Below are 27993 nucleotides of genomic sequence, written 5' to 3' on the forward strand. Positions count from 1 at the left end.
ATTTGATGCTTTGCTTACTGGACATATAGACAGAGGGTTTTGCATTTACTACCACAGCAGAAAAGGGTTTCTCGTTTATCACAGTAAAGTCATAATCTGAGTCTTGTTTCTGTTGCCTACCTCCGCTTCTTGCTATTTGGTGCTGTTAGTGTATTTTATGTGTTGTGAAACGCCATAGTATAAAACATAAGAATATCATGGCTTCAGCTTGAAGAAGATGACAAATACAGCCCTATAGTCTCTGGAGTGAGATGTTCCTGAGGAAGAAAATACAGATTCATCTGTAGGTGTTTGATTCTGGTTGTTCATGTTGAAGACAAACGACTTCAAACTGAAAGAAAACCACTGGGTTCAGCAGAGGCCTGTCAAATTAAAGATAAATAGTGCTACCTTGCTCGGTTAGCTGTGCAAGATAGTGTCAGAAGGATTATTTCATCTTCATATTAACAGAGTTAACATGGGTGGTGAGGGGAAGGAGAAGATTATTTTAAACTAGGAAAGTAATGATAGGAGAAGAAATGGGTTATGCTGGATAGAAATAGGGTTTTTTTCTGAAAGCAGAAGAACATTTTTGAGAGCTAAAGATCTGGATCCAACTTCCACTAGGAATAAACACCTTTACAGTGTTGAGAAAGAATGTGATAATTATATGATTTGATGACTGTGAAAGAAGAATATAAACTCAGATAATCTGAGTCCCTGCGTTTCATTAAACACAGTCACTCTGAATTAAAACGCACAAACCGAGAATAAAGCTGAATAATATTCTACCTCTTCTGAAGCTCAAACTATATCTTTAGGATAAAATAATCAACATTAATAATATCTATTTATTCTCATTAACAGTCTCTGAACAGAACTGGTGTGTGTCTCTAATGTTATAAAGAGTTTTGTGGGATGTTACAGCAGGATTTTCATATCCTCTTGCTAGCTGTAGAAGCTGCAGTGGGCATTGTTGGAATTGCTTGTATTGGGCTGTTGAGAGAAGCTTCATAAGGAAGCTTTCCTGCCTCTTCCTTATTCTGTTTGTCTTTTGTGGAAACCTCCTGTATTTGTGTGTCATGCGGAAGTCAACACATGGAAAGTTTTAGCTCCAACACTTAAAAAGTGGGGCTTATTTGCTAGATACTATTTCAAAATAAATTTCTCAGTGGAATGGAATTTAAGCCTTGTTCCTGATGTTTATTGTTACAAGATGATGATGTTCAGTCTTCTCATGGGAAGTCATACAGTACTGAGATAATGCCTTCTGGTCCCTGAACTTGTCCTCGTTTGCCGCTCATTGCTTTCTGCTGTACTGATTTCACATAAAGGACTGATTGAAATTCAGACATCTTAGTTTTTATCTTCAGGGTGCTTGCATGGTCTGGGATATATGAAAAGTTACCTGGCGTAGGGCTATGAGCGGCGTTTGCCTTCCTCAGGAATGCAGGAAGGTTTTACATTAAAAATAAAGTTAATTCTCAGCAGTGACAGGGTTTTCAGAAAGGAAGCCTAGGACTTGAAGTGAACCTGAGGAAACATGGAGTAGTTAAGCATCTCACAATCTTCAGTCCCAAGTTCAAGGTGTCTCACTTTGACTTTGTGTCCTAAACAATAATCTGAAAGTGTTCAAAATTCCGAGTTTGTGACAGCAGTAATAGAAACTGCGAGGTAAAAAATTGCCCTACCCACACAGTTTGTATCTTGTAAAGAAGATGAGGGAGGTGCTAGAGAGAATTCACTGAACAAACTGCAAGTTAGAAAATGATGTAAGGTGCTAGCAAGAAATCACCCACTGCTCATTCCTAAATTACCTCTTTGTTAAAGGCAGCAAATTCAGTTCATTTTGAAACTAGGATACTTTTGAAACATTACTTTGAGAATTAATTAGGGAAGAAAGTTCATACAGCTTAATTCTTTATCCCTTGACTTCATTTCTCTTCATCTTGATATTCTTTGCTGCAGCTTGTCTCAAAAGCAATTGCTGACTCTTAAGGCTAAGGAGTCCTGACTGCCTGTGTGTTTGTATAGTCCCTCAGTCCTGTCTGGGAATGCTAGACACCAGTAGTATAAATTAATAGTAAGATATGTTATGTGTGTGTTTATATTGCAGAAAATGCCAGCATACATTGGGCATATTTACTCTCCACAGCCACATTGACAAGAAAAAAACACTAAAAAAGAAAAATAATTAAAAATAATCTAGCACTGAAACTGGTGATGTAAACAGAAGTGTAACTGGTAGAAAATCTGTGTGAGCACTGCAAAAACCGCAGCAGTGATTTTGTATGCTGACACAATTGCTGGCCCTAAAGGGACATAACGTTAATGAGCTGTAATTTATAAATTTGCTCTGTTCTGGTGATCACTCCCCGTTTTGCTTTTTGCCATGATTATGCCTATGAATTCAGTTTAAAAATTTGTTCTTTGTAAAGCCCGTGGTGTTCCATAGAAGTCAACAGAATTAGGAAGATTACCTCTGCAGTTTTCTGTTTTGCTGCCAATAAGATAGAATAATTGGTGCTTGGTTTTAGACTATGAATTGGGGGGGGAAGAGCAGCAGGAGAGCAGCTTTTGTTATTTCAGCTTCTAGTAGGTTTTTGTGAAAATCCATCCAAGTTTGTTCTTGCCTAGGCATAAGGTAAATTAAGCCTTCTGGAAAGGTTAAAATAATAGCTAATTGGTTGTACAACTTAATTTATCAGGGGGTTAGGTTTGGGGTTGAGGGTTTTTTTGTTGGTTTTTTTTTTCTTTTTTTTTTTAAGTTAGTTTTCTATTTACTTCTGTGTTAACTGCTTAAGAAGAAAAATATCTGCAAAAGCTTTAATGGGTATTATAAAAATGAACAGATTTCATTTTTTAAGCCTTCCATTTCCTGGGTTTTGGAATACAAATACATCCTACCAATGGAACCTCAGTATGATAATACCTTATTTATCAAAAAGCTTAGAAAAACAAGTGCTGGCAAAGGAACTTTGTGAAGTCCAAGAGAAACAAATGCAGGGTTGTACATCAGGGACTGAGCAAGCTGTGTGGTATATGTTGAGAATAAAGAGTCTTTGGCTTAAACTGAAAATTGGTGCGCGTAACTGGTACTGAGAGAAACTGCTGTTCTCAGGAGTGTCTCTAAAACTCAAGATGTTTACAGATTATTCAGAGCCATGCAACTATTTTTTAAGAGAATGGTAGCAAAGAAGAAAAGAAATTGGAAGTGGCAGCACTGGCTAGATCAGTAGCAGAGGTCATGAGTAAAAGGCTGGAAGAAGAGCACCCAGTGGGTAGCTGTTGGTAAATATCATGAGGAGGCTTTGTAAATGCATGAGATGGGGTGTAACTGTTGTGCATAATGGGCATTAGTAGGGGAAGATGAGTGCATGACAGCATACAACATGGGACTGTAGAAACAAAACTTGAGTGTATGCTGGGAAGACATGGTCACGCTATCTAACATTCATACCTTCCCTTCTCCTCCAGTCTTGCGTGTGGCCCCTTTTCCAGCAGCAATTCTGACCTTCAGTGACTCTTAGGAAAAGCCCTCAAAATTAATCTCTAAGACCATTCATGTTTTTTTCTTCAGTTCATATGGTTGGAGTACTTTAGTCATAAGACCTATGAAATTAAGCCAGCCAGTGATTTTTATTTTTTTTTTTTTAATTGTGTCAGGGATGGTTGATTTGGAGTTTCCTGCTTCATTTCATTTGGTGAATAATGAGATTTGAAACCAGCAGTAGCTACTATATGTGCCATCAGACTTTAGTTTTGATTATTTCCTTTTTTTGTCTCGGCATCTTTCTTCTTTAAGTCATTTGCTTTCTTGCCTTCCTGGTAATTTTCCAAATATTTACCGTTGTCCCCCTACAGATACTGTTCTGGGAAGTATAGTCATACAGAAAACTGGATTTTCGAAGCGGTAAGCAGGTTGTGCTTACAGTAAATTTCCTATGCCCAGTGACATGAAAACATACAATGATAAATGTGAGCATTAGGACATGCAGATTATGTCTCATTAGAATAACACATTAATAGATTTATTTTTCATATTGAAGAGATGGCAAGACAAAAGGGTTAAGCTGTGTCTCTGAACCATAAAGTTATTGCTCACTGCCTAAAAATTGCTGATAAAGATACTAGGAGTGAGAGATTTGGTTTAGCAATAAATGAGCACAGATACTGCAGATATTTCTCATCTGCATTGCATTGAGCCTTCACTTTTGTCACGGTGGAATAACTGCCAGATTGCTCGTGTTGTACTGCAAGTTGTGTTTTGCCATTGTCCTTGTCCTCTTTGTCACATTGTTCTCTCCCAGGCTTAAGTGTTTGAGAGTTCTGGCTCCAGTACATGGGTGATTTGGGGTTGGCACCATCTTTTATTTTGCTTTCTTATGTTTTACAAAAATCATCTTGCTGAAGAGGATGATTTGTCCATGATGATTTTAAGCTCTTGAACATGGTAATTTGTTGCTGCAGCTGTTCCTGCATTGTCAAACCTGGGTTTGGGTGTGCCTCTGCACATAGAGAGTATAATTTATTCTGAGTAATTGAGGATACCTTGATTACAACAGCTGTTTATGGGGCCAGCTCCTGAGCTTGCCTGAGTTGCAGCAGGGACTGGTTTTCCTTTGATGTAGACATCCCCACGCTTAGTTTCCATAAATGCAATTGCATTTGCATTTTCTTTTGACTAGAATACAATACTCCAACAGCATGGTGGTGTGCTCAAGCTTCTCAGAGTTTTAGGCAATTTGGGAAACTCATAGATAATTGTTTTGTCAGAGAAAGTAGTGTCCTAAATTTCTCTGTCTTCATTGTTTCCTTCGGAAATTATTCTTTTCATGTCATATTTGTTATTATAATTGTTCTTTATTAATATGTTCTGATTTTTAAAATAAGTTCATCTTTTCTTTCTGCATTAGAGGCTTTTTTTTTGCTGGTACTGTAGGCAAGTGAAATAAAGGCAGTGGAATGAATAACAGCCAAAGTGAAAAAATAGATATGAAAAATAGTTTCTAAATAAAGGTATAAAAGCCAGACCCTGTGAGAAATTTATTCTAATTGAATTAAACAACAAAAGGTATTTGAGCAAAGTCTTTTAGGTCTTCTTTTAAACACTTCTTAATTGTTTATTGTTTTAAAGTATCATGAGAACATCGACCAAGATCAGGCTTGAGGGGGGAATGAGAAAGCACATTGTTGTAAACGGTTGATAGGCAGAGTATATCTAGATTTGTTAAGCTTTTTAGAGGTGAGTTATTTTGAGTCTAAACTGAACAAATGAGGTTGAACTTGATAAATGAGCTTGAACTTGTAGTACCATTGTGAAATGCAGATGATAATGTCTTTAAAATAAATTACTCATGAATAAATCAAGATGTTGAAGTTGCAAAGGGTGAAAGATGGTATAACAGGGAAATTCTTTGACTAGGAAATTGTTTCTGAGACCTTTCTTTATATAAAATGCATAGTGAAAGTCATGAATGAGAAATATTTTAAATGTCAGATACTGGTAAGATTGCATGGCAGAAATCATATTGAGAGGTACTGTGCTGGTTTAGGACTAGTAAAAGGCAAATGCAGATTAAATTTAGATAAATGGAAAAGACTAGGCCAGTAAACAATGACACAGAAGGTAGAAGAAATATCAAATGAGATAATTATGCAGGATGTCAGCTTACAAAGGAAAAAGGGTTGTGGATAATATCCTGCCTAATTATCATACCTGTAAAGGAGGATAGCCACTGTATACCCCACAGGCTTCCTGTGTTCCCGCTGTACAAATAGTGGAAACCAGTTGAATCCAAGGGTGAGTCTAGGAACCTCCAAGGAAAGTGCCTGACAGTTGCCTTTCTGGGTCTTTTAAATTGCTTTCTAGAGGTGCCAGCCTTTCACAGTTGATTTCATGCCAAAACGAGCTCCTAAATTTTAAGTACTTAAAGTAATCTTCCAAATACTTGTCTTGCCTGTCTCTCTGCACTTCCCAATTACGAGATTAAAGGCTGGGTAAAACCAAATTCTTATTGTACAGCTGTTTTAACTGCAGGTGAGCATTTCCAGTATAATATTCCCCACAGACAACTGTTGTGGCTTAAATGTCACTTCAGCTACTGCTAATAGATTTTCGGAGATCTATTTTTTTTCACCATTTCTATCCTCAAATATAATCTGTAAAACCAAATAAGTCCTTAAGCTCTGTTAGACTTCTGATGAGAGAGTTGGTGACTCTTACAGAAGGTTAGCAAATGAGGAAGGTGGAATTAAATTAATATTGTACCCATGAAAGGCTGGCTTGTAGGCAAAAAGGTGAGATTCTGTACTAGTAAAAATAGAAGGATGCTTACATCCTACACAAAGAAATGATAAATAGCACCTGTACACTTTGATATGTAGAAAGCAGTAAACCTAGGGGAAAATGAAGCTGTACATAGACAGTAAATCAGGTAAGATAATTTATTTCTGCATTCTTAATTCCTTCCTTTATTTGTATGATTTACATAAATAATTTTTTTCATCAAATTTACTTTCACAGTTTTCATTGTAAGGGTCCCATACACCTCTGCTTGGCAGTATATCAGAATGATTTTATTTGTAGAATTTCACATTTCAGTGAGAAACATATACTAGTACTCAGCTGAATAATGGTGATGCAGAATCTTGTTATATGTAGTCAACAAAACCATTATTTATTTACTTTTTGTTTGACAGTAGTTAAACCACTGTGGTTTTATCTTTCTAGCATAAAGTGAGAATAAAAGTGAAGAACAAGAAAGCTTGGTTGATGTTATTGTATTTCAGCAAATTGAAGCTTTCAAAATGGGTCTTCCACTTCTCTCCAAAGGAAAGAAGGTTGATTATAGAAAAAATAGCATGTTATCTTTGGGAAAAGTAGTATAGGAAGATCTGAAAAGGAAAGATCAGAGATGTGGCAGCGTTGTTAGAACCATTGTGCTGACACTTTATTTGTATTGCTGAGAACTGTAGATGTTTTCATTTACTGGGGAGAAAACTGTAAATATGCCATATTGCTTTTTATGTTACCAATGTCAGTGAGTTACTGTTTAATTGGTATCCAGTAAAATCTCTGTCAGTGACTTTACAACCAAATGCTATAATGAAATGTCACTTCTACTCAGAAAAATGTTACTTTCCCTTGATTAGCTGAAGTACTAAATCCGTTTCGGTAAATGAATCTATTGATTTTAGCTTAATGTGCTGTAATAAAAAATATTTGAGTATGTTCTCAGTTGGTAGATTCATGAGATGTCATGCTGGATTCTGTTCAGGCATGGAGGTGTGATTTTCATCTCTTTTTCATGCGTAAAGCAGAGGAGTCAGTGTTGGTACAGAAGGGAATTAGAGACATGAGTTCTGCTGGAGGACAGCTCTCTCGCTTAACCTCTGTAGCAGTCATCCACGGGCTTCTTTTGCTGGGTCAGCAAGACCCTGACAGTGCTCTAAGGAGGAGGTAATGAGACTATAGCAAAATAGTTCTGTAAGGCGTCTTGATCCAGCTGCTCAGTCTGCTAGGACTCGGGCAGTCTTCCAGAGAAGGTTAATATCGACCGTGGACTGCACTGCTTTGGGAGCTGCCCACTGCTCATGTATTAATGCTGCAACACACAAGAAATAAAATGCCCGATTAGTGTCATATGTTAACCTACCCAGTTGTAATTCAATAGCAATGCACCCAAGTGCAGCCCAGCTTCTGCTTCGTTTCATTAGTGGGTCATGGTTAGACACACTTGATTGCTGACCATTGCAGGAGCAGATTAACTAAATGTTGTGGCTTTGTTTTTGTTTTTTTTTGTACAGACCTGTGTGTAATGTAGGGAAGGGGCTGGCCTATGGCAGAAGTCATGTAAAGGAATATGCAAAAGCAGAATTAGAGACAAAATTGGTTTTGTTCTTTTACACAATAACGCAAGGCACAATTACTGAATTTTCCTGCCTCGTCACATTCTCTTTCCACCTGTTACACTTTGAATGCCATTAATGTATGGAAAGAGGTATCAGAGTAATTTAACTTCAATAGAAGGAAAACAAAGGAAATCTCTGAATAATTTAGAAGGATGTTTATAGGTAAGTGAGTCCGAGGTTTTGGATTTACAGTATTGAAGCTAATGCTAAAACAAACAGAGCCTGAGTTACTTAATAACTAACTTGTTAATATTTCATTCACAACTACAAGGAAAAAATCTGTAATTAGTGCTAATAGTTATAGCAGGAAACTCATGGATTCAGCTCATGGATTCAGTTCACTATGGGCACTCTTGCCTGACAGATCAACTCCATTTTACCTTGGGCTTTTCAGTACATAGAACTCTTTTATCTAAGCAAACTAATTAAATTAAGTTGGCTTCATGTATAAAAATACACATTGAGATTATTGGGCACCAGGTTGTAGAATCGCTATTGCCATTACCTGTTTTTTCCTTGTTTTTTCTTTTCTTATTTCTTTCCAGCACTACCTATTCTTCTAGAGAAAAGCCTTTAAGAATTTATTTTTTTTTCCCTTGGCTTCAATTGTTGGTGACATTGGCTGGCTCTAGAATGGTAACATTTATGATGTTACTTGCAATGCTGTTACATCATGTGGAAAGCAAACCAAATGTTTTCAGATGTATTTGTTAGAGAATCAATTCTGCTTCAGTCCTTGGCTTCTGGAAGGGGAGGAAGGCTGTGCAAACACAACTGTAGCACTTGAGCAGAGTGCTCGAATTAGGCTCTGGATTTTGGAGAATCTAAGAATTGGCCTAAGTAGGGGTCTTTGCAGGTCACAGTTTATGACAAGGGATTTTTTGAGATTTGAGAGGTCATCTGGCTAGAAAACTCAAGAGACTTCCTGGCTTTGCTTGCCTTAGCTCTTGCAGGCTAACTGGGTGGAGTCATTTTGTTAAATAAGAATAAAGACTAAATATTTTCGCTTGTTTGTTTTGTTATTGATCTACATTACAATAACAAAGTGTGTGAGCAAAGCCATGCAAAGTGGGCTTATACACAGTGAGCTTTTCTAGATTTCCTGTCTTTCAAGGCTTGGGCAGGACCAGCTATCAAACCATAAATTATCTCCTCTTGTCAGCATTCACCTTTCAAAGATGTAATCCTATTTAGTTAGTAGTAAACCAGAAACTTGAATAAAGTCTTCATTGATTTGTATAAAAACACTGCTGCCCAAAGAAAGATGTTCATAGATTTCTCAGACCACATCTGACAAAACGCATAAAATCCTTTGAAGCCAGTTGTGACTCTTCCAAGTCCATTAATATTGTCCATTCCTTTTCGTTGTGATTCCTTTAGTCTACCACCCCACTCCACACCCATTACCATGGTGTCCTAGGAAATCTGGCTTCCTAACGCCGCAGATTCATTAATAACAAGGAATGGCAAAGAAAGAGGGGCTTGCAGTGAAAGGTAAAGCAGTTAGAACCCCTCTATAGCCTCATTTACTGACAAGTTTGTGCCATTGATAGATTAGCCCTTGTTTACCTTTCTTTCAGAGGACTGACCTCATCGGCTGGCAGGCACCGTAAAACCATCTGCAGTGTTTGAGCCATGATCGACTTCCATATCTAGCCTCTTCCATTCTGTAACCCCGCAATGATCGAGAAGACCTACATGCTTAGATTTTAGATTATAGGTCAGATTATACGCAATGTCTTTAATTTTGAAGAAGGAGGAAAAAAGCTTTCCGTGATTTAAGCCTCAAAGCCGGTTAGGCTTTGAAGTTTAAGACAAACTGTTCAAGAAAGGGAGGGATTTCAAGCCAGCTCAATGCTATAAAGGCGATTGAGAAGTGAGTTAGGGCAGTTGGCTTTCCCTACATCAGTTGCTTTGATCAAGCTGATTTTTGAAAGTCTGAGTTAAGTCAGCAACCATTGATCTTTTTGTTGTGATGTATCATCAGTAAAACAAAAAAACCACACAACTTTCCTTCTAATTGGAATATGAAAAATGCCTAACATGGCTTTTGCAGGTTTTTCCTCAATACGTCTTCGCTTCTTATTTGGATTATAGCGCTGCTGAGTAGTTTTGCTGTTTTTTTTTAAATGTTGTTGTTCGGCTTCTCTTGGCTTTGTGTTTTATATTATTACAGTGTTTTTATCAGCTCCCTCACTTCAGTGATTCTGGCAGTCACCTGGAACTCATCCTGTGTCATTACGTACCAAAATGAAGGTGGAGTCAGCAGCATTGTGAACTCCAGTATTGGCGATCAGCTTTAAGAATGCCCTCTCAAACGGCAGGGCTTTAAAAATCGTTGTAGTTTAATGATTTTTTTTGTCAGCCTGTATTTGAAAATTCAAAGTTCTTGCTTGCTTATGCAATAGAAATACAAAGCCTGAAAATTTTCTTTAAAAAATGTGATTCTGCTGTAAGAGACTTCTGTGATTTCAAGATCCGTTACTCTTTTAAAAATGCTAACTCTTACACAGGTCATATACAAGCTATGATAAGCAAGACTGAACTCTCCTCTCTGGCTTGAACCTTTAGTTTGTAGGAGACTTGGTTGATAACAATTCAGTTTAGCAAAGTGGATGTGGATTGTCTGCGTTTTTATTTCCTACACGTCCTATAAACCTCTGTATGTTCTAGTATCATATTTATGAGAAACTGGGGATTGCTTCTGAAATGTATGAAAAAAAATAAAATCACTACTTTTTGTAGGTAGTTACAGGGCAAAAACTGAAACGTTATAAATACAGAAGACTAAAAGCAAGTTTTCTTACTTCTGGTCTTAGTTTATGGGAACATTCTCTCTGTGCAATCTCAACATTTTCAAGTATAAATAGGATTTCTAGATATTGAAAATATATACATTTATAATCTTGCTCCCTACCCCCCACCATTCTAATAATGCTTGCATAGCATGTTTAATAATTTACATGTCACTTAGCTACCAGTGTTTGATAAAATCAGTAGGCCAAATTCAGCTTCCAGTGTCTTTGTTTCTTTGTCTGCCTACTATAGTGAAGAATACAAAATAAAATTTTGATTATATTTTTCTTAATGTTGTTATTCAGTAATGTTCTGAGGTAAAGAAATTTGAGCCATGGGGGAAGCAGAGCTCTTAACAAACCAGTTTGGGCTTTGTTAGGCAGCGGAGTAGACATATGAATATATTACATATGATTATCATAAAATTATGGCCTGGAAATTGAGCAGTCATGCTGCTGCATTTTAGACAGTACATTTATAATAAGCTGTAATAAAGTAAACATTTTGAACGGGTATAAGAAGAGGCATTACTTGCAATCACAAATGTGCATTTAATTCATGCTTTTGAAGCTCAATTTCACAAAGCAAACAAATTTTCTTGTAGTGTTAACACAGTTGTTCTCAGTGGTGAATTTTGATTTGGGGGTTGGGGGGAACTTTAAGTTAAACTGGCTGTTTGGGATCTAAATGAAGAAAAACAATATGATTCACAATGGCTGTAATTTGAAAGCTGTGTACTGTTGCAAGTAAAAGTGGGTTTAAAAGGCTCACTTGCAATTACTTGTTGCTTTGGATTCTAGTTTAAATTTCTTTTGGTTTCTTCTGATATCATTTGGTGTCTTTCCAAAAGAGTATAAACCCATGGTTTCTAAGAATGTTTCACAAGCCAGGTAAGTGATGTCTAGAATTAGGTTTAGGGCCCCATCCTGGTAAACACTAGTGTGGGCTAATTGATCTTATGAAGCTACTCAGATGTGTGTAATTTACAAGGGTACGAGTCTGTAGAGCGGAGGCCCACATGAATAGCAGTCAGATACCATCTAATTTATAAAAGTAGTTTTTCTTCAGACAACGCAGAAAGGCTGCTGGGAAGCTCCTGACAGCCTGGCCCCAGGGAGTCTCCCTGTAACCCATCCCTGGCAGTGTGACAGCAAGTGACAGAACCCCTTGTAGGGAGGAAGAAGGACAGATAAAATGAGATTAATTTAGACACCTACAGTAGCAATAGCTAGGGTACAAAGAAAAGATGAAAAACATTCATATGAGAATGTACACTGTAAAATCTATGTGTGATAAACACAAATATTTGTCAAGAGAGCCATCGTTACAGAGGTGAAATCCAACATGTGAAAGGCAGAAAATGTCAGAAAAACTCTTCATCCTATTCTGGCACAGTCATCTAGGTTCTCTTTCAGTTATTTTGAGGGATAGAAATAGCATTTACAAAGGTGGTAAAATAGTGATAACATTGCTTTGTCTCTGGAAGATTAGTTTGGGTTTCTGCTTATAAATTATTTAAAAGATCTCAGCTACTCTTGTGTCACAGGTTTTCTTGGTAGCAGGAGTGTAAGTACCTGAGGGGTAATTAGGTTTAGAGAACCTAATGGGGGGTAAATGCTTTCCCTGTTGTGTGACCACAAACTATCTTTCTCTGTTTCCCCATTTGCAAACTGAGAATAATAAGCCTTGTGAAATTCATAATTTATGAATGAGCTGAGTGGTGTTTTCAAAGTACCTTCGTTACTGTTGGTGCATAACTCTTGTCTCCTGGATCTTTGTGTCTTAGCATGCAGTGCTCTCAGTTTGGGGCCATCTCCCTTTTGCAAAAGCACTCCAAGTGAATAAACACAAATAAGATTGGCTTTTCACGAGCTAGCTCATGTCAACTAGAAATACAGTCCTCAAAATATAATTAATTGGCAGTGGGTAGCGGGTAGCATTCTCAGAAATCTCCAGTTGGATTCCTTGTCCTTCACCAAAAGGATTTCTTTCTTACTTGTGGTTCTGTAACCTGCTGAACAGTTCTGCAGTTTGCTGTGTGATTTTACTATTTTGCTTGCATCTGCCTGGTTTTCTTTGGTACTTTGGTGTCCTCAAGTTTCAGTACTGACCCTAAGGATCATTAGTGGCACAGTTATTGTTGGTGTGCCAAATCCAAGGTGGCTGTCTCTGGCCTCTGCAAAGTTACCCAGGTACTTGTGGTGAAGCATTGTTCTTGCCTCTTCTACAAATTAATGAGCTGCAGAGCAGGTGAAGCTCTGTTTGCACCTAACACACATCTTCTCTACAGTAAGTTCACACTGATGCTTGCTTTGAGAACTCTGTTACTGCCTGGGTGTTTACTGCAGTTCCCCCATCCCCTAGAGTTTCTTCCTCTTTCATCAGCACATGCTGAGGGTCAGAATTATACGAATTGCTTTTTTAATACGACTTCATTAAGAGCTTATTGCAGTGGAGGCGTGCCAGGTTCATGAGTCCTCAGCACAGAATTCTTCCATTTCTGACTTTTTACAGAAGATGCAGAAAGGGAACTTTTTCCTTTAATCCATAGACCTGTTGTGATTAGAGTGATTGGGCAAGGGATATTGATCTTGGAGGATAGCCTTTTATTACTTTGTTTCATTTAATTGTTCAAGATCTGTATGGACCCTCGACTCTCTGTTTCTTGTTCTTGACGATGATTAAAAGAAAATGGGTTTTTGAAAAGCTTAAAGGTTCCCTCAGGGGTTAGGTGGAGACAGCAAAGTCTAGCAGGCAGGTCAGCTGCTCTTTGAGTACTGTAGATGCCCAAGTTATAATGCCCAGAAGTGTTCGAAGACTTTGTTGGCTTGCTGTGGCTGACTGGGTTTTCCCATTTAGTAAAACAGGAAGTACAGAAAAAGAATATCTTGAAGAATGTTCATCACTGAGCAAAGCATTTGTGCAAATACAGATACAGTTCCACATCCTCATCTTCACAGTTGCAAGATACCTGCTTTGTTTAGGTACCAGTCTTCTTCTGAGAGTCCCAAACAAAGCTCAGGAGAACATCGGTTACTTTCAGATAGATCAGATGGTGTTGCAGAGTCAGGTGTACAGGGGACCTTCCAGGATACATTAAGAATTATATTTCTAGCTGGTGCTGAAAGTCATTAAACTTGTAATATCACTGATAAGAGGAAGGTGTTTTTATTTGAGATGTTTCTAGCAGTCAGTTGTCAGGAAAACTGCAGGACTCCCAGCCATTCAGTGTATCAGAAAACTGTATCTGTATGTAAAAACTGCATGTAAAAGTGAGAGATTCTTTGAGAAAATATTATGTGTTAAAGAATAAATCAGAAACTGGGTGCCAGACACACTGGAAGACAAAAAAAAAAATAAAATCAAAAGAACCCCAAATGCACAATTTAAAAAAGCCTCACTCTTGTGATTTTGACCCGTTTTTTTCTTTTTGGCCTTTTCCATGATTTTCCTGTGCTTGCTGTTAGCATTGTGGTCTAATTTGGCATGAATAAAAATCTTTAAATTTTGATATTTCTTAGTGTTCCTTCTAGGAATGATATCTCAAAACTGGAGCATTTCTATTTCCTATGTACACAAGGAGCAGCACAGTTACACTTGGATGGCTTCATTAATGTTAAATAAACATATCAGCTGCATTGTGTTTACCCAAGCTGATAACCATTTGTTGGATAATATATTGCTTAAAAGGAAGCGCAATCAGTATGTTTAATTTAGCAACAGACTTGGTTACCAGTGTTCTTATTTTACTTTTGACAAATCTATAGTTTTGTAACATTATTTATTGAATGTCATATTAAGAGATGGATATTAAGCTACATTACAAAATTTGGTTTGGCTTGAACAAAAATGTGAAGCAGGTTATTTAACTGAGTAACTTTTGCCAGTTGACAGTATTAATATTTGAAGTCCTATGTAATGATATGAACAGGCATTTAATAACCATCTCTTAATTTTTTATAGTTCTTTGAGAAGTTTTACTGTGGAAAACATGAGATACTTGATGTGAACAGGGAAGAAAGTTCTTTAAAAGCATCTGAACAAACTGTCCAAGAATTAGGAAGAAGTTCTGAAGGAACAGCTTGGGATCTGTATTAGGTACTGTGTTGTGCCCTGGAAGTATTGGGCTACAAGGCTGCTGACTCTCCAGGATTGTCTTAGTCAAATCATTAGCATTTCTTATATTCATGTCCTCATCTGTAATCACATGTAAGAGTGTTTTCCCAGGATAGTTCTTGCCCATATGCGTGGGTGCGCACTAAAATCAAGCACTTCGAGCTTTGCTTTAGGTATATTCTTGAACTAGATGGGAATCCTGTTTCTCACACCTCATTTCCTCTCAGTTGCCTTGGTTTGTCATGAAGGTCCTTGGAGTTTGCTTGCCACCTTTCAGTCTTCAAAAAGATCTCATTTTGAGTTTGGCTTATCTTCTTATCTTCAGAAGCTATGTATTTTGTAACTCTTGCTTCTTTATGTTTTCTCTCTTGATCCTGTTCCTTCAGGAAGTCTTGACCCCTCATTTCTTAAATTGCCATATAATTGTTCTTTCTGTTCCCTGACTTGTCATTGCTGCTCCGACTGCTAAGGAGTCATAGTACCAGTGGGCAGGTTTATTCTCTCCGTTTTCTAGGACATTCCACGTTGCTTGAGAAGTTTAGAAATAAAGTCTATAATAGTACATGGCAGCTGTGGGCCGTCACAGCATTTGAGAGTAATGCAGAAGTCAGGATTTGAGATGTGCTATTTTGCTAATAATAACAGGTCTTATTTCTTAAACTGTTGTTTGTGGCTGAATATATTCCAGTTCCCTCAGGACAAGGAGCTTGAAAATGTCATATTTTTTTGACAGTTCTTTGAAAAATGTGTTTTGATTTTTGCAGGATGGCTGAGTAGAGAAGGTATGGGCTCCAGTTCTCCCACAGTAGGAGACTGAGAAGCAACCAAACGGTTTCTCCCTCATAATTGCACAGGTGATCATTTATGTTGGCGTGTGCTGCTTTCACAGCAGAGGAAAGTTAGTTACGATATCAGAGAGAGGAAGAATTACTTTCCAGGCTTACATGGCAACTCCAAACTTTTCTCCCCTCCAAGCATTTGAATTTATGTTTAAAAAAATTGAAAGTGTATACGCCTTGAGCATATCAAAAAGGAATGCCTTCACTGCACATGCCAGCTATAAAGAGCCAGATTCTTCTTTTAAAATGGAAAGCCATTGCATTTAGAATCTTTCTTGCATGTGTGTTATGGTTCCTTTTTTAAATTCTGAATTTAGAAATAAACATCTTTTTAATGTCAAGATTTCCACTGCTACTTTTGCTTGTTTGTTCTTGCATGGAAGTCAACATTTTCTGCATCTACTCTGATGATCATTTCTTCTGGGATCTTAGAACTAAGCTGGTGACTAGAGATGTGGAATAAGCAATAGAAATAGGTGAACTGAAGAATCATTCTCTTTCTATAAATATCTGGCAATAAAGGGGAAAGTGTAACAAAAAGGCATTTAAAAAGAGGAAGGATTTGAAACAGAATGTGTTAAGATTTTGCTTACAAACCACTTTCTTTAAAGGGGATTATTTACAGAGCTAAAAATCATTTCAGTTGCTTTGAAAAAAATATGCATATGGAAATATAGGGCTTCTTTTAGTCAAGGCACCATTTATCTAAAAGCTTACATCTTTTTTTCTTTCTAAAGAACTCAAATATGGGGAAGGTAGATGCATTTGTAAAGTTTAAACTTGTCTATTGTAGACATGCTTTCTGCAATATTAACTTAATTACCTTAAAATCTAAATTCTCATTGTTAATACCTCTTATGTAAAGTGGTGGCTTGCCCAGAAATTTCATTCTCCTTTGGTTATGATTAAGGGTGATGAGACTAATTTTTGAGTGAAGTCTTCACAGAAAATATATATGCTTCAAATAAATGACTTGGTGGAATGATGGACCAGTGTGATGATGAAATGCACTGTGAAGATGCACAGAAAAGCCTTGGCCACTGATAGCCAGCAGAGGTAATGCAGACATGTTTATGGGACTTTAGCTAGCTCCATTAGATGTAAATGGTTTCTTTTTCAGCTGGATATATTGTATTTTCACATTTTGCTCTAAACATAAAATGTGGCTGCATATAAACACACTGTTGTGATTCATCTCAAAACTGCTCCATTATTCTCTCAGGTGAGATAATTTGAGATGGATTCAGTACTTCACTTTTTTTAATATGTTTTGAATTTCTTTCAGAACATAGGAATGAAAGGAGGCTGGAAAATGGGAGATTTCCTAAACCTTAAGTGTCATCATTCTTAGTAAAAGAAATAAGCTTACCCCACCAAAGCTTTTCCTAGTGAGTAGCCTAGATTGTGATGGCAGTGGGAAGCCTTTATCCATGGGGAGAGGAGGGTAGCTGTCACCTTCGTGTAATCTGACATCCTTGAGCAACTTTTCCAATCACATCTTGTAATCTCGCAGTAAGAGATTCCCCTTCTAAGGGGAAACTCATCTATAATTTGGGGAAGTGATTTCTGTTGGGCAAGTAAGCTGATTCCTGATAAGTAGATCAAATGCAGTCAGGAATGACAAGTGCTCTTGCTGAGGAATAATTTCCTTCATCTTTAAAGGAAAGCAGTGTGCAGGTTGGTGTTCGTCCTTGCCTATGGCACAGTTATGGCTCAGACTAGAGACACTGTTCTGATGCACACCCACTCGAACAGCCTCATGTTGGAGACGTGGTCCTCTGGGCTTCTGATCCTCACTGACTGTCTGAGAATAGGCTAGGGAATAAATATTTAATTAAGGGAGGCTTCGTGAAGTCCTTAGTGTGGAGCATCCATCTTGAAATTGCTTAATGCAGGTTCGAGGTATTTTAACCTACTGTATAGCAGAAGCTTTGGCACTGTAACAAAAACATTGCTGCTGCTCAGGATAAGCATTCTGGCTGAGAACTGCCATCATCCCTAAGACGGTTCCACCATTTCTGTGAAGCACTAGCTAGAAATGCCAGTCATTTCTCAGGAAGAGAAATGGTGGTGTGTTACTCTGTGGACTGTAATATTTAAAGGGGAGAAGGAGGGATGAACCCCATACAGCAAAGGGAGAATCGAGAAGACACTGCTTTGAGCAGCTCAGAATTAATTCTCAAAGGGAAGGAAATACAAGACAGTTAAATGTGTTGGTTTCCTGTCCCACTTTGAAATACCAGAAAGTAGTATTCAAATAATAGGTAGATGCAGGGTGTAAATTATGGGTACAAGAATCACTATGGACTTGTTCAGTCCTGTGCATAAACCATTCCCATTTGGAAGTCTACTAAGGCACAATAGTAGAACAGTATTTTTAATGCTGAAAAGTGTGTTTTGCTCAGAGTACTTGTAGTTTTGATAAAATGCCTAGTAATTCCTAAAACGTTCATTAATATTACAGTAAATATATTTGCAAGACTTGAGGTCACTTAACAAAGTATAGGGAAGAGTAGGTGCTGTATTTCTTCCTTTGTAAAATATTTACTACAGCTTGCATTTGTTAAAGACTCTGATCAGCAATTTTCTAATGTGAAACTTCATGTAAGTCAGTGCTCTGGCAGGTGCTCATATTTTGTGGAAAGATCTATCTTCCAGATTGCTAATGAATGGCCAAGCAAATGTCTAGATAGTTAATAATCCTGCTTAATTGCCACAGTCAGATAAAGCCGCCATCTAATTTATTGCTATTCTGAGCATCTGAACACTAGAAGAATGATAAACCATGAGAAAGCCTTATGAGATGGTTGTTTAGTTGAAGTCATTGCCTGCAGTTTTATACTTTTCTCTCTCTAGTAGGTGATCCTTCTAACATTTCCCTGCTTGGCAGAAAATCAGATGCATGGTCATACCCCTTGCTGCCCCTGCTTCCACTAGGCAGCTGTTTTCCAAGTAATATACCTCCCCAAGGCACTGCGCAGCCAGGTTTCTTCCTGCTTTTAGGTATCCATAGTGCACTAGAAAAGGATGTTGTGTTTTCCTGCATACAGTTACTGGAACATAAATAAGTCCACAAATGTGTGTCAATCAAACATCTGGACTGTATACAGCTTTTCAATGAGGATGGAAAGAAGAGCCGTGCTGTGCAAAGCATGCTGCAAAGGAAGAGATTGCTGATCTGGGCAATTGGTTGATTTCATCTGCGTGCTCATCAGCAGATGCAAACTTCACTTAAGGCTTAAATGATTTGGGGAAAAAAGCTTTTTGCAGATGATGGAATGGATGAAGAAACAACATGTAACACAGAAACCTGACTTATACTCTGTTTGTCCTGCAGCAGGACAGGCCACAGTTGTAAGCGGGTTTAACAAAATTATCGTGTTCACTTGACAAGTAAAATCCCAGGTCTCTCTATCCGGGAACAAACACAAGTATTCAGGGTAAATACCAAGAAAAATGTTAGGTTTCTGCTTACCAAATTAAGGATAAATCCTGTACCATGCAGTATAGGAGAGCTCAGTTCATGCTTAGGACCTTTTCATGAGCTAATTGCCTTTACCTGGGAGTTAATGAAAAAGAGGTTCATGGGGTTTTCCACTGTATGTGCCATTAAGCTGTCTGGAGACAGTTATGGCCTTTTTCAAATCTGCATCCCTCTGACAGTAGTAAATTCCTGTGTCACCACTCAGGAGCAAGTAGACAACAGAGGTGAAAAATTATGCTAATGAATTCCAATAACCTGTCCCTTTTTATGAGGGCGCTTATACATAAGATTCTGAATCCTAAGTGTTGTATTACCTTGTACAGCTTTTCGTTGGTAAACTATAGCAAACTAAATGGAGCTAGCAGTTAAATACAGCTTTATAGTTCTGAAGAGGCCCTTTAGAACAAAGTGAAGTATATGGATAAAATTGTTAAAGCGTTAGATAAGGTTCTCAGGTTACCATGGTTACTTGAAAATTTTGCATTGTATCATAGATTAGGATGCATGGGATGAAGTAGCCAAAACAACTAGAAAGTCCAATGCATATAAACTACATTTCCGAACCACACAGTGTTGCCAAATAGAAAGACAAATAGCTCAGGATATTGGCTGCTGACAAACCTATGAATCAATAAAGCGAGGCCTGAAGGAGATTTAGAATGTATGGGATTTGCAATTCCGCATTATTTTGGAGTTACAATCTTAATTTTTAAAGACAAACGAAGACAAAGAATAAAAGAAAAATCCTCAGTAATGTAAGGAGTGGAATGATTTTCCACAAGCTCTTTCTGGTATTGAAATCAGACATTTGGCTTTGAGACCTTCAACAAAGAAGGTTGATGAAACACGGATAATACATTTCGTGCACTTAGGCTGGCAGTAGCACTTACACTGGAAGCAGTTTATTCCCATGGAAACCTATTTGCATTTGGGCCAGAAGTGACTTTTTTTCCCCCCTCTGTTAGAGCTGTTGATGTTTTAGCATAATATAATTGCTGTATATTGACAGCAGATTTTTAAAGTATTTTTTAAATGTTGAGTAGCTGAGCATATGTAGAATGGAGATGTAGTCTGTGCAGATTTTCTATGTAGGATGGAGGCATGAAAAATGCCGGCAGCTTTTGATCCTCTGTTATTTATCCCCAACAGAAAGAAGAAAAAAATTAATTATAATATGTTTATCCCAAACAATTTTTTTTTAACAGGTGACAAAAGAACTGAAACAGTACGACAATAAAATTATAGAGTGCAAGTTTGAGAACAACAGCTGGGTCTTCATGAGACAGAGAATAGACAAAAGCTTTCCAAATGCCTACAGCACTGCTATGGGTGAGTAGACTGGTTTGCTTTAAAAGTTTTTCAGGCTCAAATTTTAGGGTTTCATTCTGTTCTAGTTTAAGGAGGAAAAGCACTCTGTATTCTTATTTTTTAGCTTGGGTCCTGACTTCCCTAACTTATTATAGTAATGCCTCACTTTGCAAATGCTTATGTCGTGTTTAACTTTTATATAGCAGGAATCCTTTGGTTTCAGGTTTATTTGATGAAGTCAGTTGAACAAATACTCTGATGCAGTATTTAACAGATTATGCAGAATCCACTGCCTAAGTCTTTGCAGAACTGCAAACACTTGCTCCAAGAGACTCTAAATGGCAGGGCATGCCTTTTAAGACCCTGGGAAGGTTTTATTTATGATAGCTTTGCAACAGTAGTTGCCGTGTTGGTTTGTTGGGAGGTAATGCAAACTGGCACGCTATGAGTTGAATTTATCGAACAAGAAATCCTTTATAATTTCACCTCTATTCAGAACACCAAAATCGTTATTTGGCGGATGGGCTAGAAAATTAATAGGGGAAAATGTCATCTTAAGTTTCCGCAGTAGTTGTACAAACAATGAAAAGGGAAACAAATGAAAGAAGGGGGTATATCCCTGCAGAATTGTGGGACTTTTATGTTTCTCTACCAAAAAAACGTTATGTCAATTACTGTGAATTAAATAATGTTGTTTACATTCAGGTGAAGTATAAGAGTTTGAATTAAATGTGTGTGAGGCTGAATAACAAGTCACATTGGAACTGACTTATTAAGTGCCAAAATGAAGTTTAATCAAATGTAAGACCATGCTATTTACTAGGGCATACATAGATGATGTAAGATTTTCTCTGAACCATTCTACTTGTATTTCTGCCTGAGCAGTGAGATTTTCTTGAATAAAAAACAAAAAATGTGGTCATTTTGTTAGAAGATAATAAATCTGTTGGCACCTTAGGGAACCAGCACCGAACGTGGCTGAAATATTTGCTGAGCAGTCCTGTCAGGGAAGAGGAATGGGCCACAAAAGTCATACAAGTACAACCACGTTTCTTCATCACCATGACCTAGATTTCTCTTTTCTGTTTCACCTTAATGTTTCAGAAGTTAGTTTTCCTTGGAGTTTTCTTTGAGGAGTAGCATATTCTTCTTTCCTTTCTTCATAACAGCAGATGTAGTTGCCCTTTTCCTCTTCTCATGTTCTCCATTTGTAGAGCACTTATGTTATTCCTGACCTTTTTTTTTTCCCCCACCAAAACATAATGAACTTCCTAAAAATACAAGAAAATTAAATGCTACAGGAAGAACTGTTTTGTAAGAAATATTTCAAATTTTTCATGGGAATTTTCAGAACAGAAAGCTTTTGGCTTTAAATTTTCACTTTTGCCCATTTTTCAGAATCCCCACAAGTTGTATTTTCTCATTTGAGACTTCCATTGTCTTCTCCTCTGGATCCTTCCTCCTCTCTTTGCTTTCTTTTGATGAAAAATACTGTTTGTTTTTCTGTATGGTTGAAATAGCAACAGAGTAAGTACCTGTCTCCAACTTGCTTTTGGACTTTGATACCTTTGAAATTGAGGACTTTTTGAGTGATTAAGCTCGGACAGCCCTTAAAAGTTGATGCAGAGTTATACCATTGTGGCACAAATTCTGTTCCTAAATACTGATAATCATAATGCTTTCCAACTGCCTAAGTCATGTACAGTGCAACTTTTAAAGCACCTTTTCACCAAAGAAATAAATGAGATTAAAAAAGTGCTAGGAAGGTGTTTTGTTAATTGTAAAGTAATGCTTTGAATGGTTCTAGAATTCTGCAGGAAAGAAAGGAGGTTTTTTTAAGAGTCATTGTTATTTGTAACAATGCTCCATTACAAGTACCTTTTAAGGAGTCTTAATATTGTTTAGTACTCTAGGGGATCAGTAGATCATTTTGCATGGAAATTGAGTCCATACTGAGGCCAATCCATACATGCATAATGAATTATCCTCTGATAATTTTGTACTTACTTCCAAGGTAGTTGTAGGATTTCTACTTCATTTCTTACTCTTTATTTTTTCCCTCCTCCTTAAGTCTCTGGGGAGGATTAATTAGAGGAGTATAAAGTTACATAGGGAAAGTACTAAAAATATTTAGTTTGTTTTAAGAGAAGTAAGCCTTTTTATTTGTTCCATAAAATCCTATGGGCCTTTACTTACAAGCTGCAACCTGGGGAGTCATGTTAAGTAATCCAAGTGTGCTTGTACATGCATGCCTTAACCACCATGCAACACTCCAGCCTTACAATACACATATAGCTCACTTGTCAAGTCTTTCTGCCATATGGAGGTATATGGTATTGATGGTACTTTGTGGTGAAGAAAAGTTACCTTAATTCAGAGGTTTTCAGTTAGGCCAGTCTTGGTTCTTGCTATTAGGATTTAATGAGCATTTTAAAGCCATGTCTCACAAGGCCTTCATTGCTGTTGCTTACCTCAGTGGGATGTCAGTTCTTTGTGTTTTTATAGTTGCCCCATGAAGCCTACACACACATGTGCCTTTTGTTTGCTTTATAAAGAGAGATTCCATGACATAGGGGCCCACTACATGCTTTGCTCTCTGAGGGGCAGAGCAGGGACACTTGACTCCTGACACAACCATCTTGTGAAAGTCTACCTTTAAGGCTGAATACTGGAGCTGAAGTACATTATTTATTTTGCAAAGAGGGGATGAAACTATTGAAGTGCTGGCTGCAAAACCTCGGTTTAGTGACTTGAGATCATGTTCTTTATTCCCAGCTGTATGCAACAGCATCCAGAATCCAGTCACAAAGGAGATGCTGTTTGAGTTCATTGACAGATGTGCAGCAGCTTCTCAAGGACAGACGCGGAAACACCACCTCGATCCCGACACTGAACTTATGCCACCCCCACCACCCAAAAGGCCACGTACCATACCATAAGGCCTTGATCTCAGCAGATAGTGTTTACAGTTCTGCAGAAGGAGAAACACAAGTGTGAAGGCTGGAAAAGAAAATCTGAATTGCTGTAAATACTTGGGTATGGGGTTTTGATTTTAGAGGGGTTTGAGTGGTTTTTTTCCTCCCAAATTCCACATACAAATGGACATTGTTTTTTAACTGATAAAGCCAACCTTACCATATGGTATTTGAAGATAAATTTTCCAAAGGTCTAGACAAAAACAGTACAATGAAGTCAATGGAAAGCTGCCTTGTTTATATACGGATCTCTTTTCACCTTTAATTTATAATGTCAGCAATCTGGAACTGAGAAGACATTGGGATGCTTTACTTTTTAGAGGCTGTGCTTAAAAAAAAGAAAAAAAAGCAGAAGTGTTTCTTTATTATTGTTGTTTAACTGCTTGCAGTTTGTCACCCATATGTAACTGATCATGGTTTCCCTGCGTTTCTAAGACTTGTGTTTAACAGTGAACAGCAGTGTTGTTTGTGCTTTATGTTGGTTCAAAACTAAACCACCTTAGATTTCACTAATTTCAAAATTAGCTGGGGTTTTGTTGTTGAAATACAAAAAATGTGAATCCTTGTAAATAGCATCACTTTGAAAGACAATGTCCTGCGTGTTTGGTCTCCCCCCCCCCCCCCCCAGGTTTGAACTTAACACACCATATGTATAATGGGCTGATTTTAGCTTTGCCTTCGTAAGTTTACCTGTAGATAAGGAATACACCAAATCCTTAGTATTAAGGTCTCTGTTAGGAGACTCTAGTACAGGGCTTATTTCTCCACAGTGATACCATTGTAAATATTACTAAAAAGTACACATCACTGTGATATGCAAGAGTAATAATCAGTGCTAATCATAATGTCTTAGTTCCAGGCACAAAATGGCAAAAGAAATGCCAGACAATGCCTGTTTAAACTACCAGAGAAGGTAGTTTCAGTGGGAGAGAACCACATCAGGCAGAAATGATCCTGGTTTAGTTAATTGCAGGGCAAAAATAAGCCATTTAGGGGGCAGACGAGTGTCCCAGGGAACAGGATGCTCATTTCCAAAGGTGGGGTTGGCTGTCCTGTGGCTCCGTGCTCCTCCTCTGGCTTTCTTTCATACCAAATGAAGAAGCACATGAATGCCCAGACGGCTGTTGTTGCAGCACACTGGCAGATGTTCCTAATATTCATCCTGGGAAGCTGCATTCTGGGTGTTGAGGGGAGGAGTTATTCTGAGCTAGGATTAATTGGAAATCAAATGCAGATTCTAAAGTTTACTGTGCATTTATCAAGCAGGGATCGAATTGGCTCTTCCTCTAGTTTACTTAGTGTGTGAGTCTTATGTTCATTCAGCAGTCTGATAAGTGAAGCTCACAAATTTGTTATAACTAAACCGCATTTCTGTTTCAGTGAGTTTTAATGTTAGTAAGAAAAATTAACTCCTGCTTTTTTTTTTTTTTATTTTTCTGTATTTTCTATATGGAAACTTTATGAGTGTGCGTTGTGGTGGCTTCTCTAGTTGTTTCAGCCTGTTGTATAAATGCACACAGCATTGTTTAGATGGCGTTCCTAGCATCTCTTTCTGGGGTGTTCCATACATGTTTTAGGGAACTGAAGGAGTTACATAAGTTACTTTTTATACTATGGTAAAACTTGAGGGGAAAATAATGTATTCATCAAAAAAAAAAAGTTTTTTTCAACTGTACATAGTTTCTGCATATTATCTATACAAAAGATTTAATTATCACCTATGCAAGGGCGCAAAATTATATCCTAAGAAGAGCCTTATGAGTTTGATGTGAAAACCTATGCAGCCTCTGTGCATCTGGCATCAAAACACACAGTTAATTATTTCTTCACTCAGTATAAATAATTTCTCCGGATTATACTTGTCACTGAGATTGTCATAACATACACTTCATCACTGATCTTCATGGTTCTATGGCAGTTGCAACGTGTGTGATGATTACAGCCTTCTCCGTGAGGTTAGGACATTTCATTCCTGTAAGGATATGTCCAGGTTATTTCTGTCTTCCTCCTTCCCAGCTCTTGCATCTTGTATTTCAACAAGACCTAGCTCTTCCACTTCAGAGCTGTAGCACCACAGGCTGTCTTTCACATGCATTCCACCAAGCCCATGGATGTGTTGTGGCCCTTGTATTTTTGATAGTGTGTTTTTTTTTTCCCACTCTCAGCTTAAACTGGATATTTTGAAAGAATAATGACTCTGAGAAGATTTAGAGCTCCACATTAATATGATTGTTGAACTCTTCTTGCACTATGACCTGTAGATTTTTAGAGAGGTCAGTTGCCTTTGCTTTTGTGGAAAAGGAAGCTACTGGGGAAGGATTGAATGAAGAACCTGATGAAAACAAGTAGAATTTCACTTGGTCCAGATGGGTTTAATCTGTGAGAAATGCAGACCTTCTCTGTCTGCTACTAGGTGTTCAAGAGGTTGAAGCTAAGAAGCAAAGAAGAGTCTGTACCAGGAAAATAATGATGATTAAAAAACCCAAACAAAACAGCCTAACTTGTCTATTCTTTGGTGTACAGCATGAATCCATCCACTGTTTTGTCATTTGTTAAATATATAATTAAAATTTGGTTTCAGTGGAGTTTCCAGAAAATGTAAGTACATTCCTCTACAAACTGTGTATGAAGTATTTTAATAAAATCAGTGGTTTAAAATACCTTTCCTAAGGATGTGTTTGGTTTTGATGTCTGTGCTTTCCTGGTGCCAGTGCAAACACAAGGTTACTGTGGTAGTAGTGAAGAAGGTTCATCTATGTTTTTCAGAGGCTGGTGGCTTTTCTGTCAGGTAGGAACACCCCAGCCTGGAGGTGGCCATGATCCATTATGCCATTCTTAGGTACAGTTTGCTCTTCCTGCAGCCAGAACCAGAAAGGAACCAAATGGTGCTTGAAGCACACATTTTAGGGCAGGCTGACATTATGTAGTTTATCTATTCAATGTTAAGTGCAGTTGCATAAAAAATTGTGCAAGAGGTCTGCATGGGTCTTCCATGACAGTTTATCATGCAGCATGACCCTAAAGCTGGTAATTCACCTACTTGAACCAACTCCTGGACTTGTGTTGTAATAAGGCAGTTTCCTTTTTCAGGTTGCAGCTGTCTAGAGTCAGGAACTAAAAAGCCCATCTTGATTTTTGAAATGTCCTTCTAGTTAAGATCCTGCCTTTGCTGCCGGTATGTTCTTGTTACATGTGCAATTCTTGTGGTGCTTCCCTTGACCGTTTCCGATTTTCTGGTGTTTGAGTGTGAATGTCAAACCAGATCTGGCACTTGAGCAAACCTGGGGATATATGATAATTTCTCTAGCCTCTACTTGGTACTCCCCTCCATGCATTAAGGAAGCAGGTTGATACACCCAGCCATCACATCACACTGTAGTTTGTGTTGGCTTGCTTGTTCACTGAAGCAGTCATTCAGGATCCCTGCTTGTCGGTTTTGTGCCTAATAGGTGTGACTTTATATTTGCATAATGTATAGCTGTACACATCGGAATATTCACAAAGGCATTGGCACAGCTAGCTTATTCCCTCAGGTTTATCTGTAGTCAATATAGAGAGAATGAAAGCACAAGTCCAGTTTGTTCCTCCTGCATCTCTCATGCAGATGCCTGCCTGTCCCTTCGCTGTTTCCTCTCAACTCTTTTTTCAGTCGATGTGTTTCATTTTATGCTACTCCACTGTGTTATTGTGAGCACAGTGTTAAATATTTTTATGGAGGGTAAATTTCACAGCATCAAAATTCTTGCAGTGGTCGATTAAATTTATAATCTCATTAAAAGTATCCAATTAGCTGGTCAAGAGCTATTTATTTTCCATAGATTATATTGCATACCTTGGGATATTTAATCAAATCCTAACTCTAAGCAGTTCTGTTAACCTGCTTGACAGTAACATTTGGATGAAACACCTTAAATAGTCAGATTGCTTCTGTCCTCCTCCACCATTTCACAAGGTTTGCTTTCGCCTTGCCTGAGGACCAGTTCTAAGGTTCACGAGCCCTACAGAGTTTAGATTTCACCTGTATCCCTTTGTTTCCATTGTCAGATTTCTACCATCTGCTTACAGCACAGCTCCACAAGCTTGCATTCGTCTGTCACACCTACAGACTGACCCTCTGCTTGTGTTGCTTGATGGCAGTGCACCAGTCCAAGCCTGTGTGCTCATCCCCATGTGACAGCAGCCTTGACGACTGATGGATAGGGCCGTACCATCCTGGTAAGTCATGCTTGCACAGGGAAATGAAAGCAGCCCCTACCAGCTGTGACGGTATTCATCATATGAGCAAGGAGCCTTTTCCACTTCCCTCCCACCCTCGTGAGGTCATCTCCCTATTTTATTTACAAAGGTAAGTTGTACTTTTTGCACTGAGATCTGGACCAATTATTTAATGTTTGCAGTGGGAATATTGGTTAGTGCTCTTTCTGCTTCCCTGGTGAGAATCGACTGAGCTTCCCAGCAAGCCAGAGTCTCTGTTGAGCTGCAGAGGTCTGTAGGGCTGAGGCTGGAGGTTGATCGAGACATTTACAAAATAGTTTTCCCTCAGTTGGGGCTCATTTTCATCTGGTTTATTTCAATCGTAGTC

General features: G+C 38.0%; 1 protein-coding gene across 3 annotated transcripts in view; it reads left to right on the forward strand.

The window, feature by feature from the left end:
• The window catches only part of RNGTT (RNA guanylyltransferase and 5'-phosphatase), a 190679-nt gene extending 164598 nt beyond the window's left edge, over positions 1 to 26081 (forward strand). For 2 of the 3 annotated variants that reach the window (XM_061460307.1, XM_061460306.1), the window contains 2 exons: positions 20334 to 20457; positions 23212 to 26081. In XM_061460307.1, the coding sequence (XP_061316291.1) occupies positions 20334 to 20457; positions 23212 to 23375 (288 nt within the window). In that variant the 3' untranslated portion in view covers positions 23376 to 26081. Of the gene's footprint in view, positions 1 to 20333; positions 20458 to 23211 lie in introns of those variants that run through there. The other variant, XM_061460308.1, reaches the window with a different exon arrangement.
• The last annotated feature ends 1912 nt before the right edge of the window (positions 26082 to 27993 follow it).

The sequence above is a fragment of the Pezoporus flaviventris genome, unplaced genomic scaffold (assembly GCF_033815535.1).
Source record: "Pezoporus flaviventris isolate CSIRO_AGI_PZ_B2104156 unplaced genomic scaffold, CSIRO_AGI_Pfla_v1 ptg000031l, whole genome shotgun sequence".
Taxonomy (NCBI): Eukaryota; Metazoa; Chordata; class Aves; order Psittaciformes; family Psittacidae; genus Pezoporus; species Pezoporus flaviventris.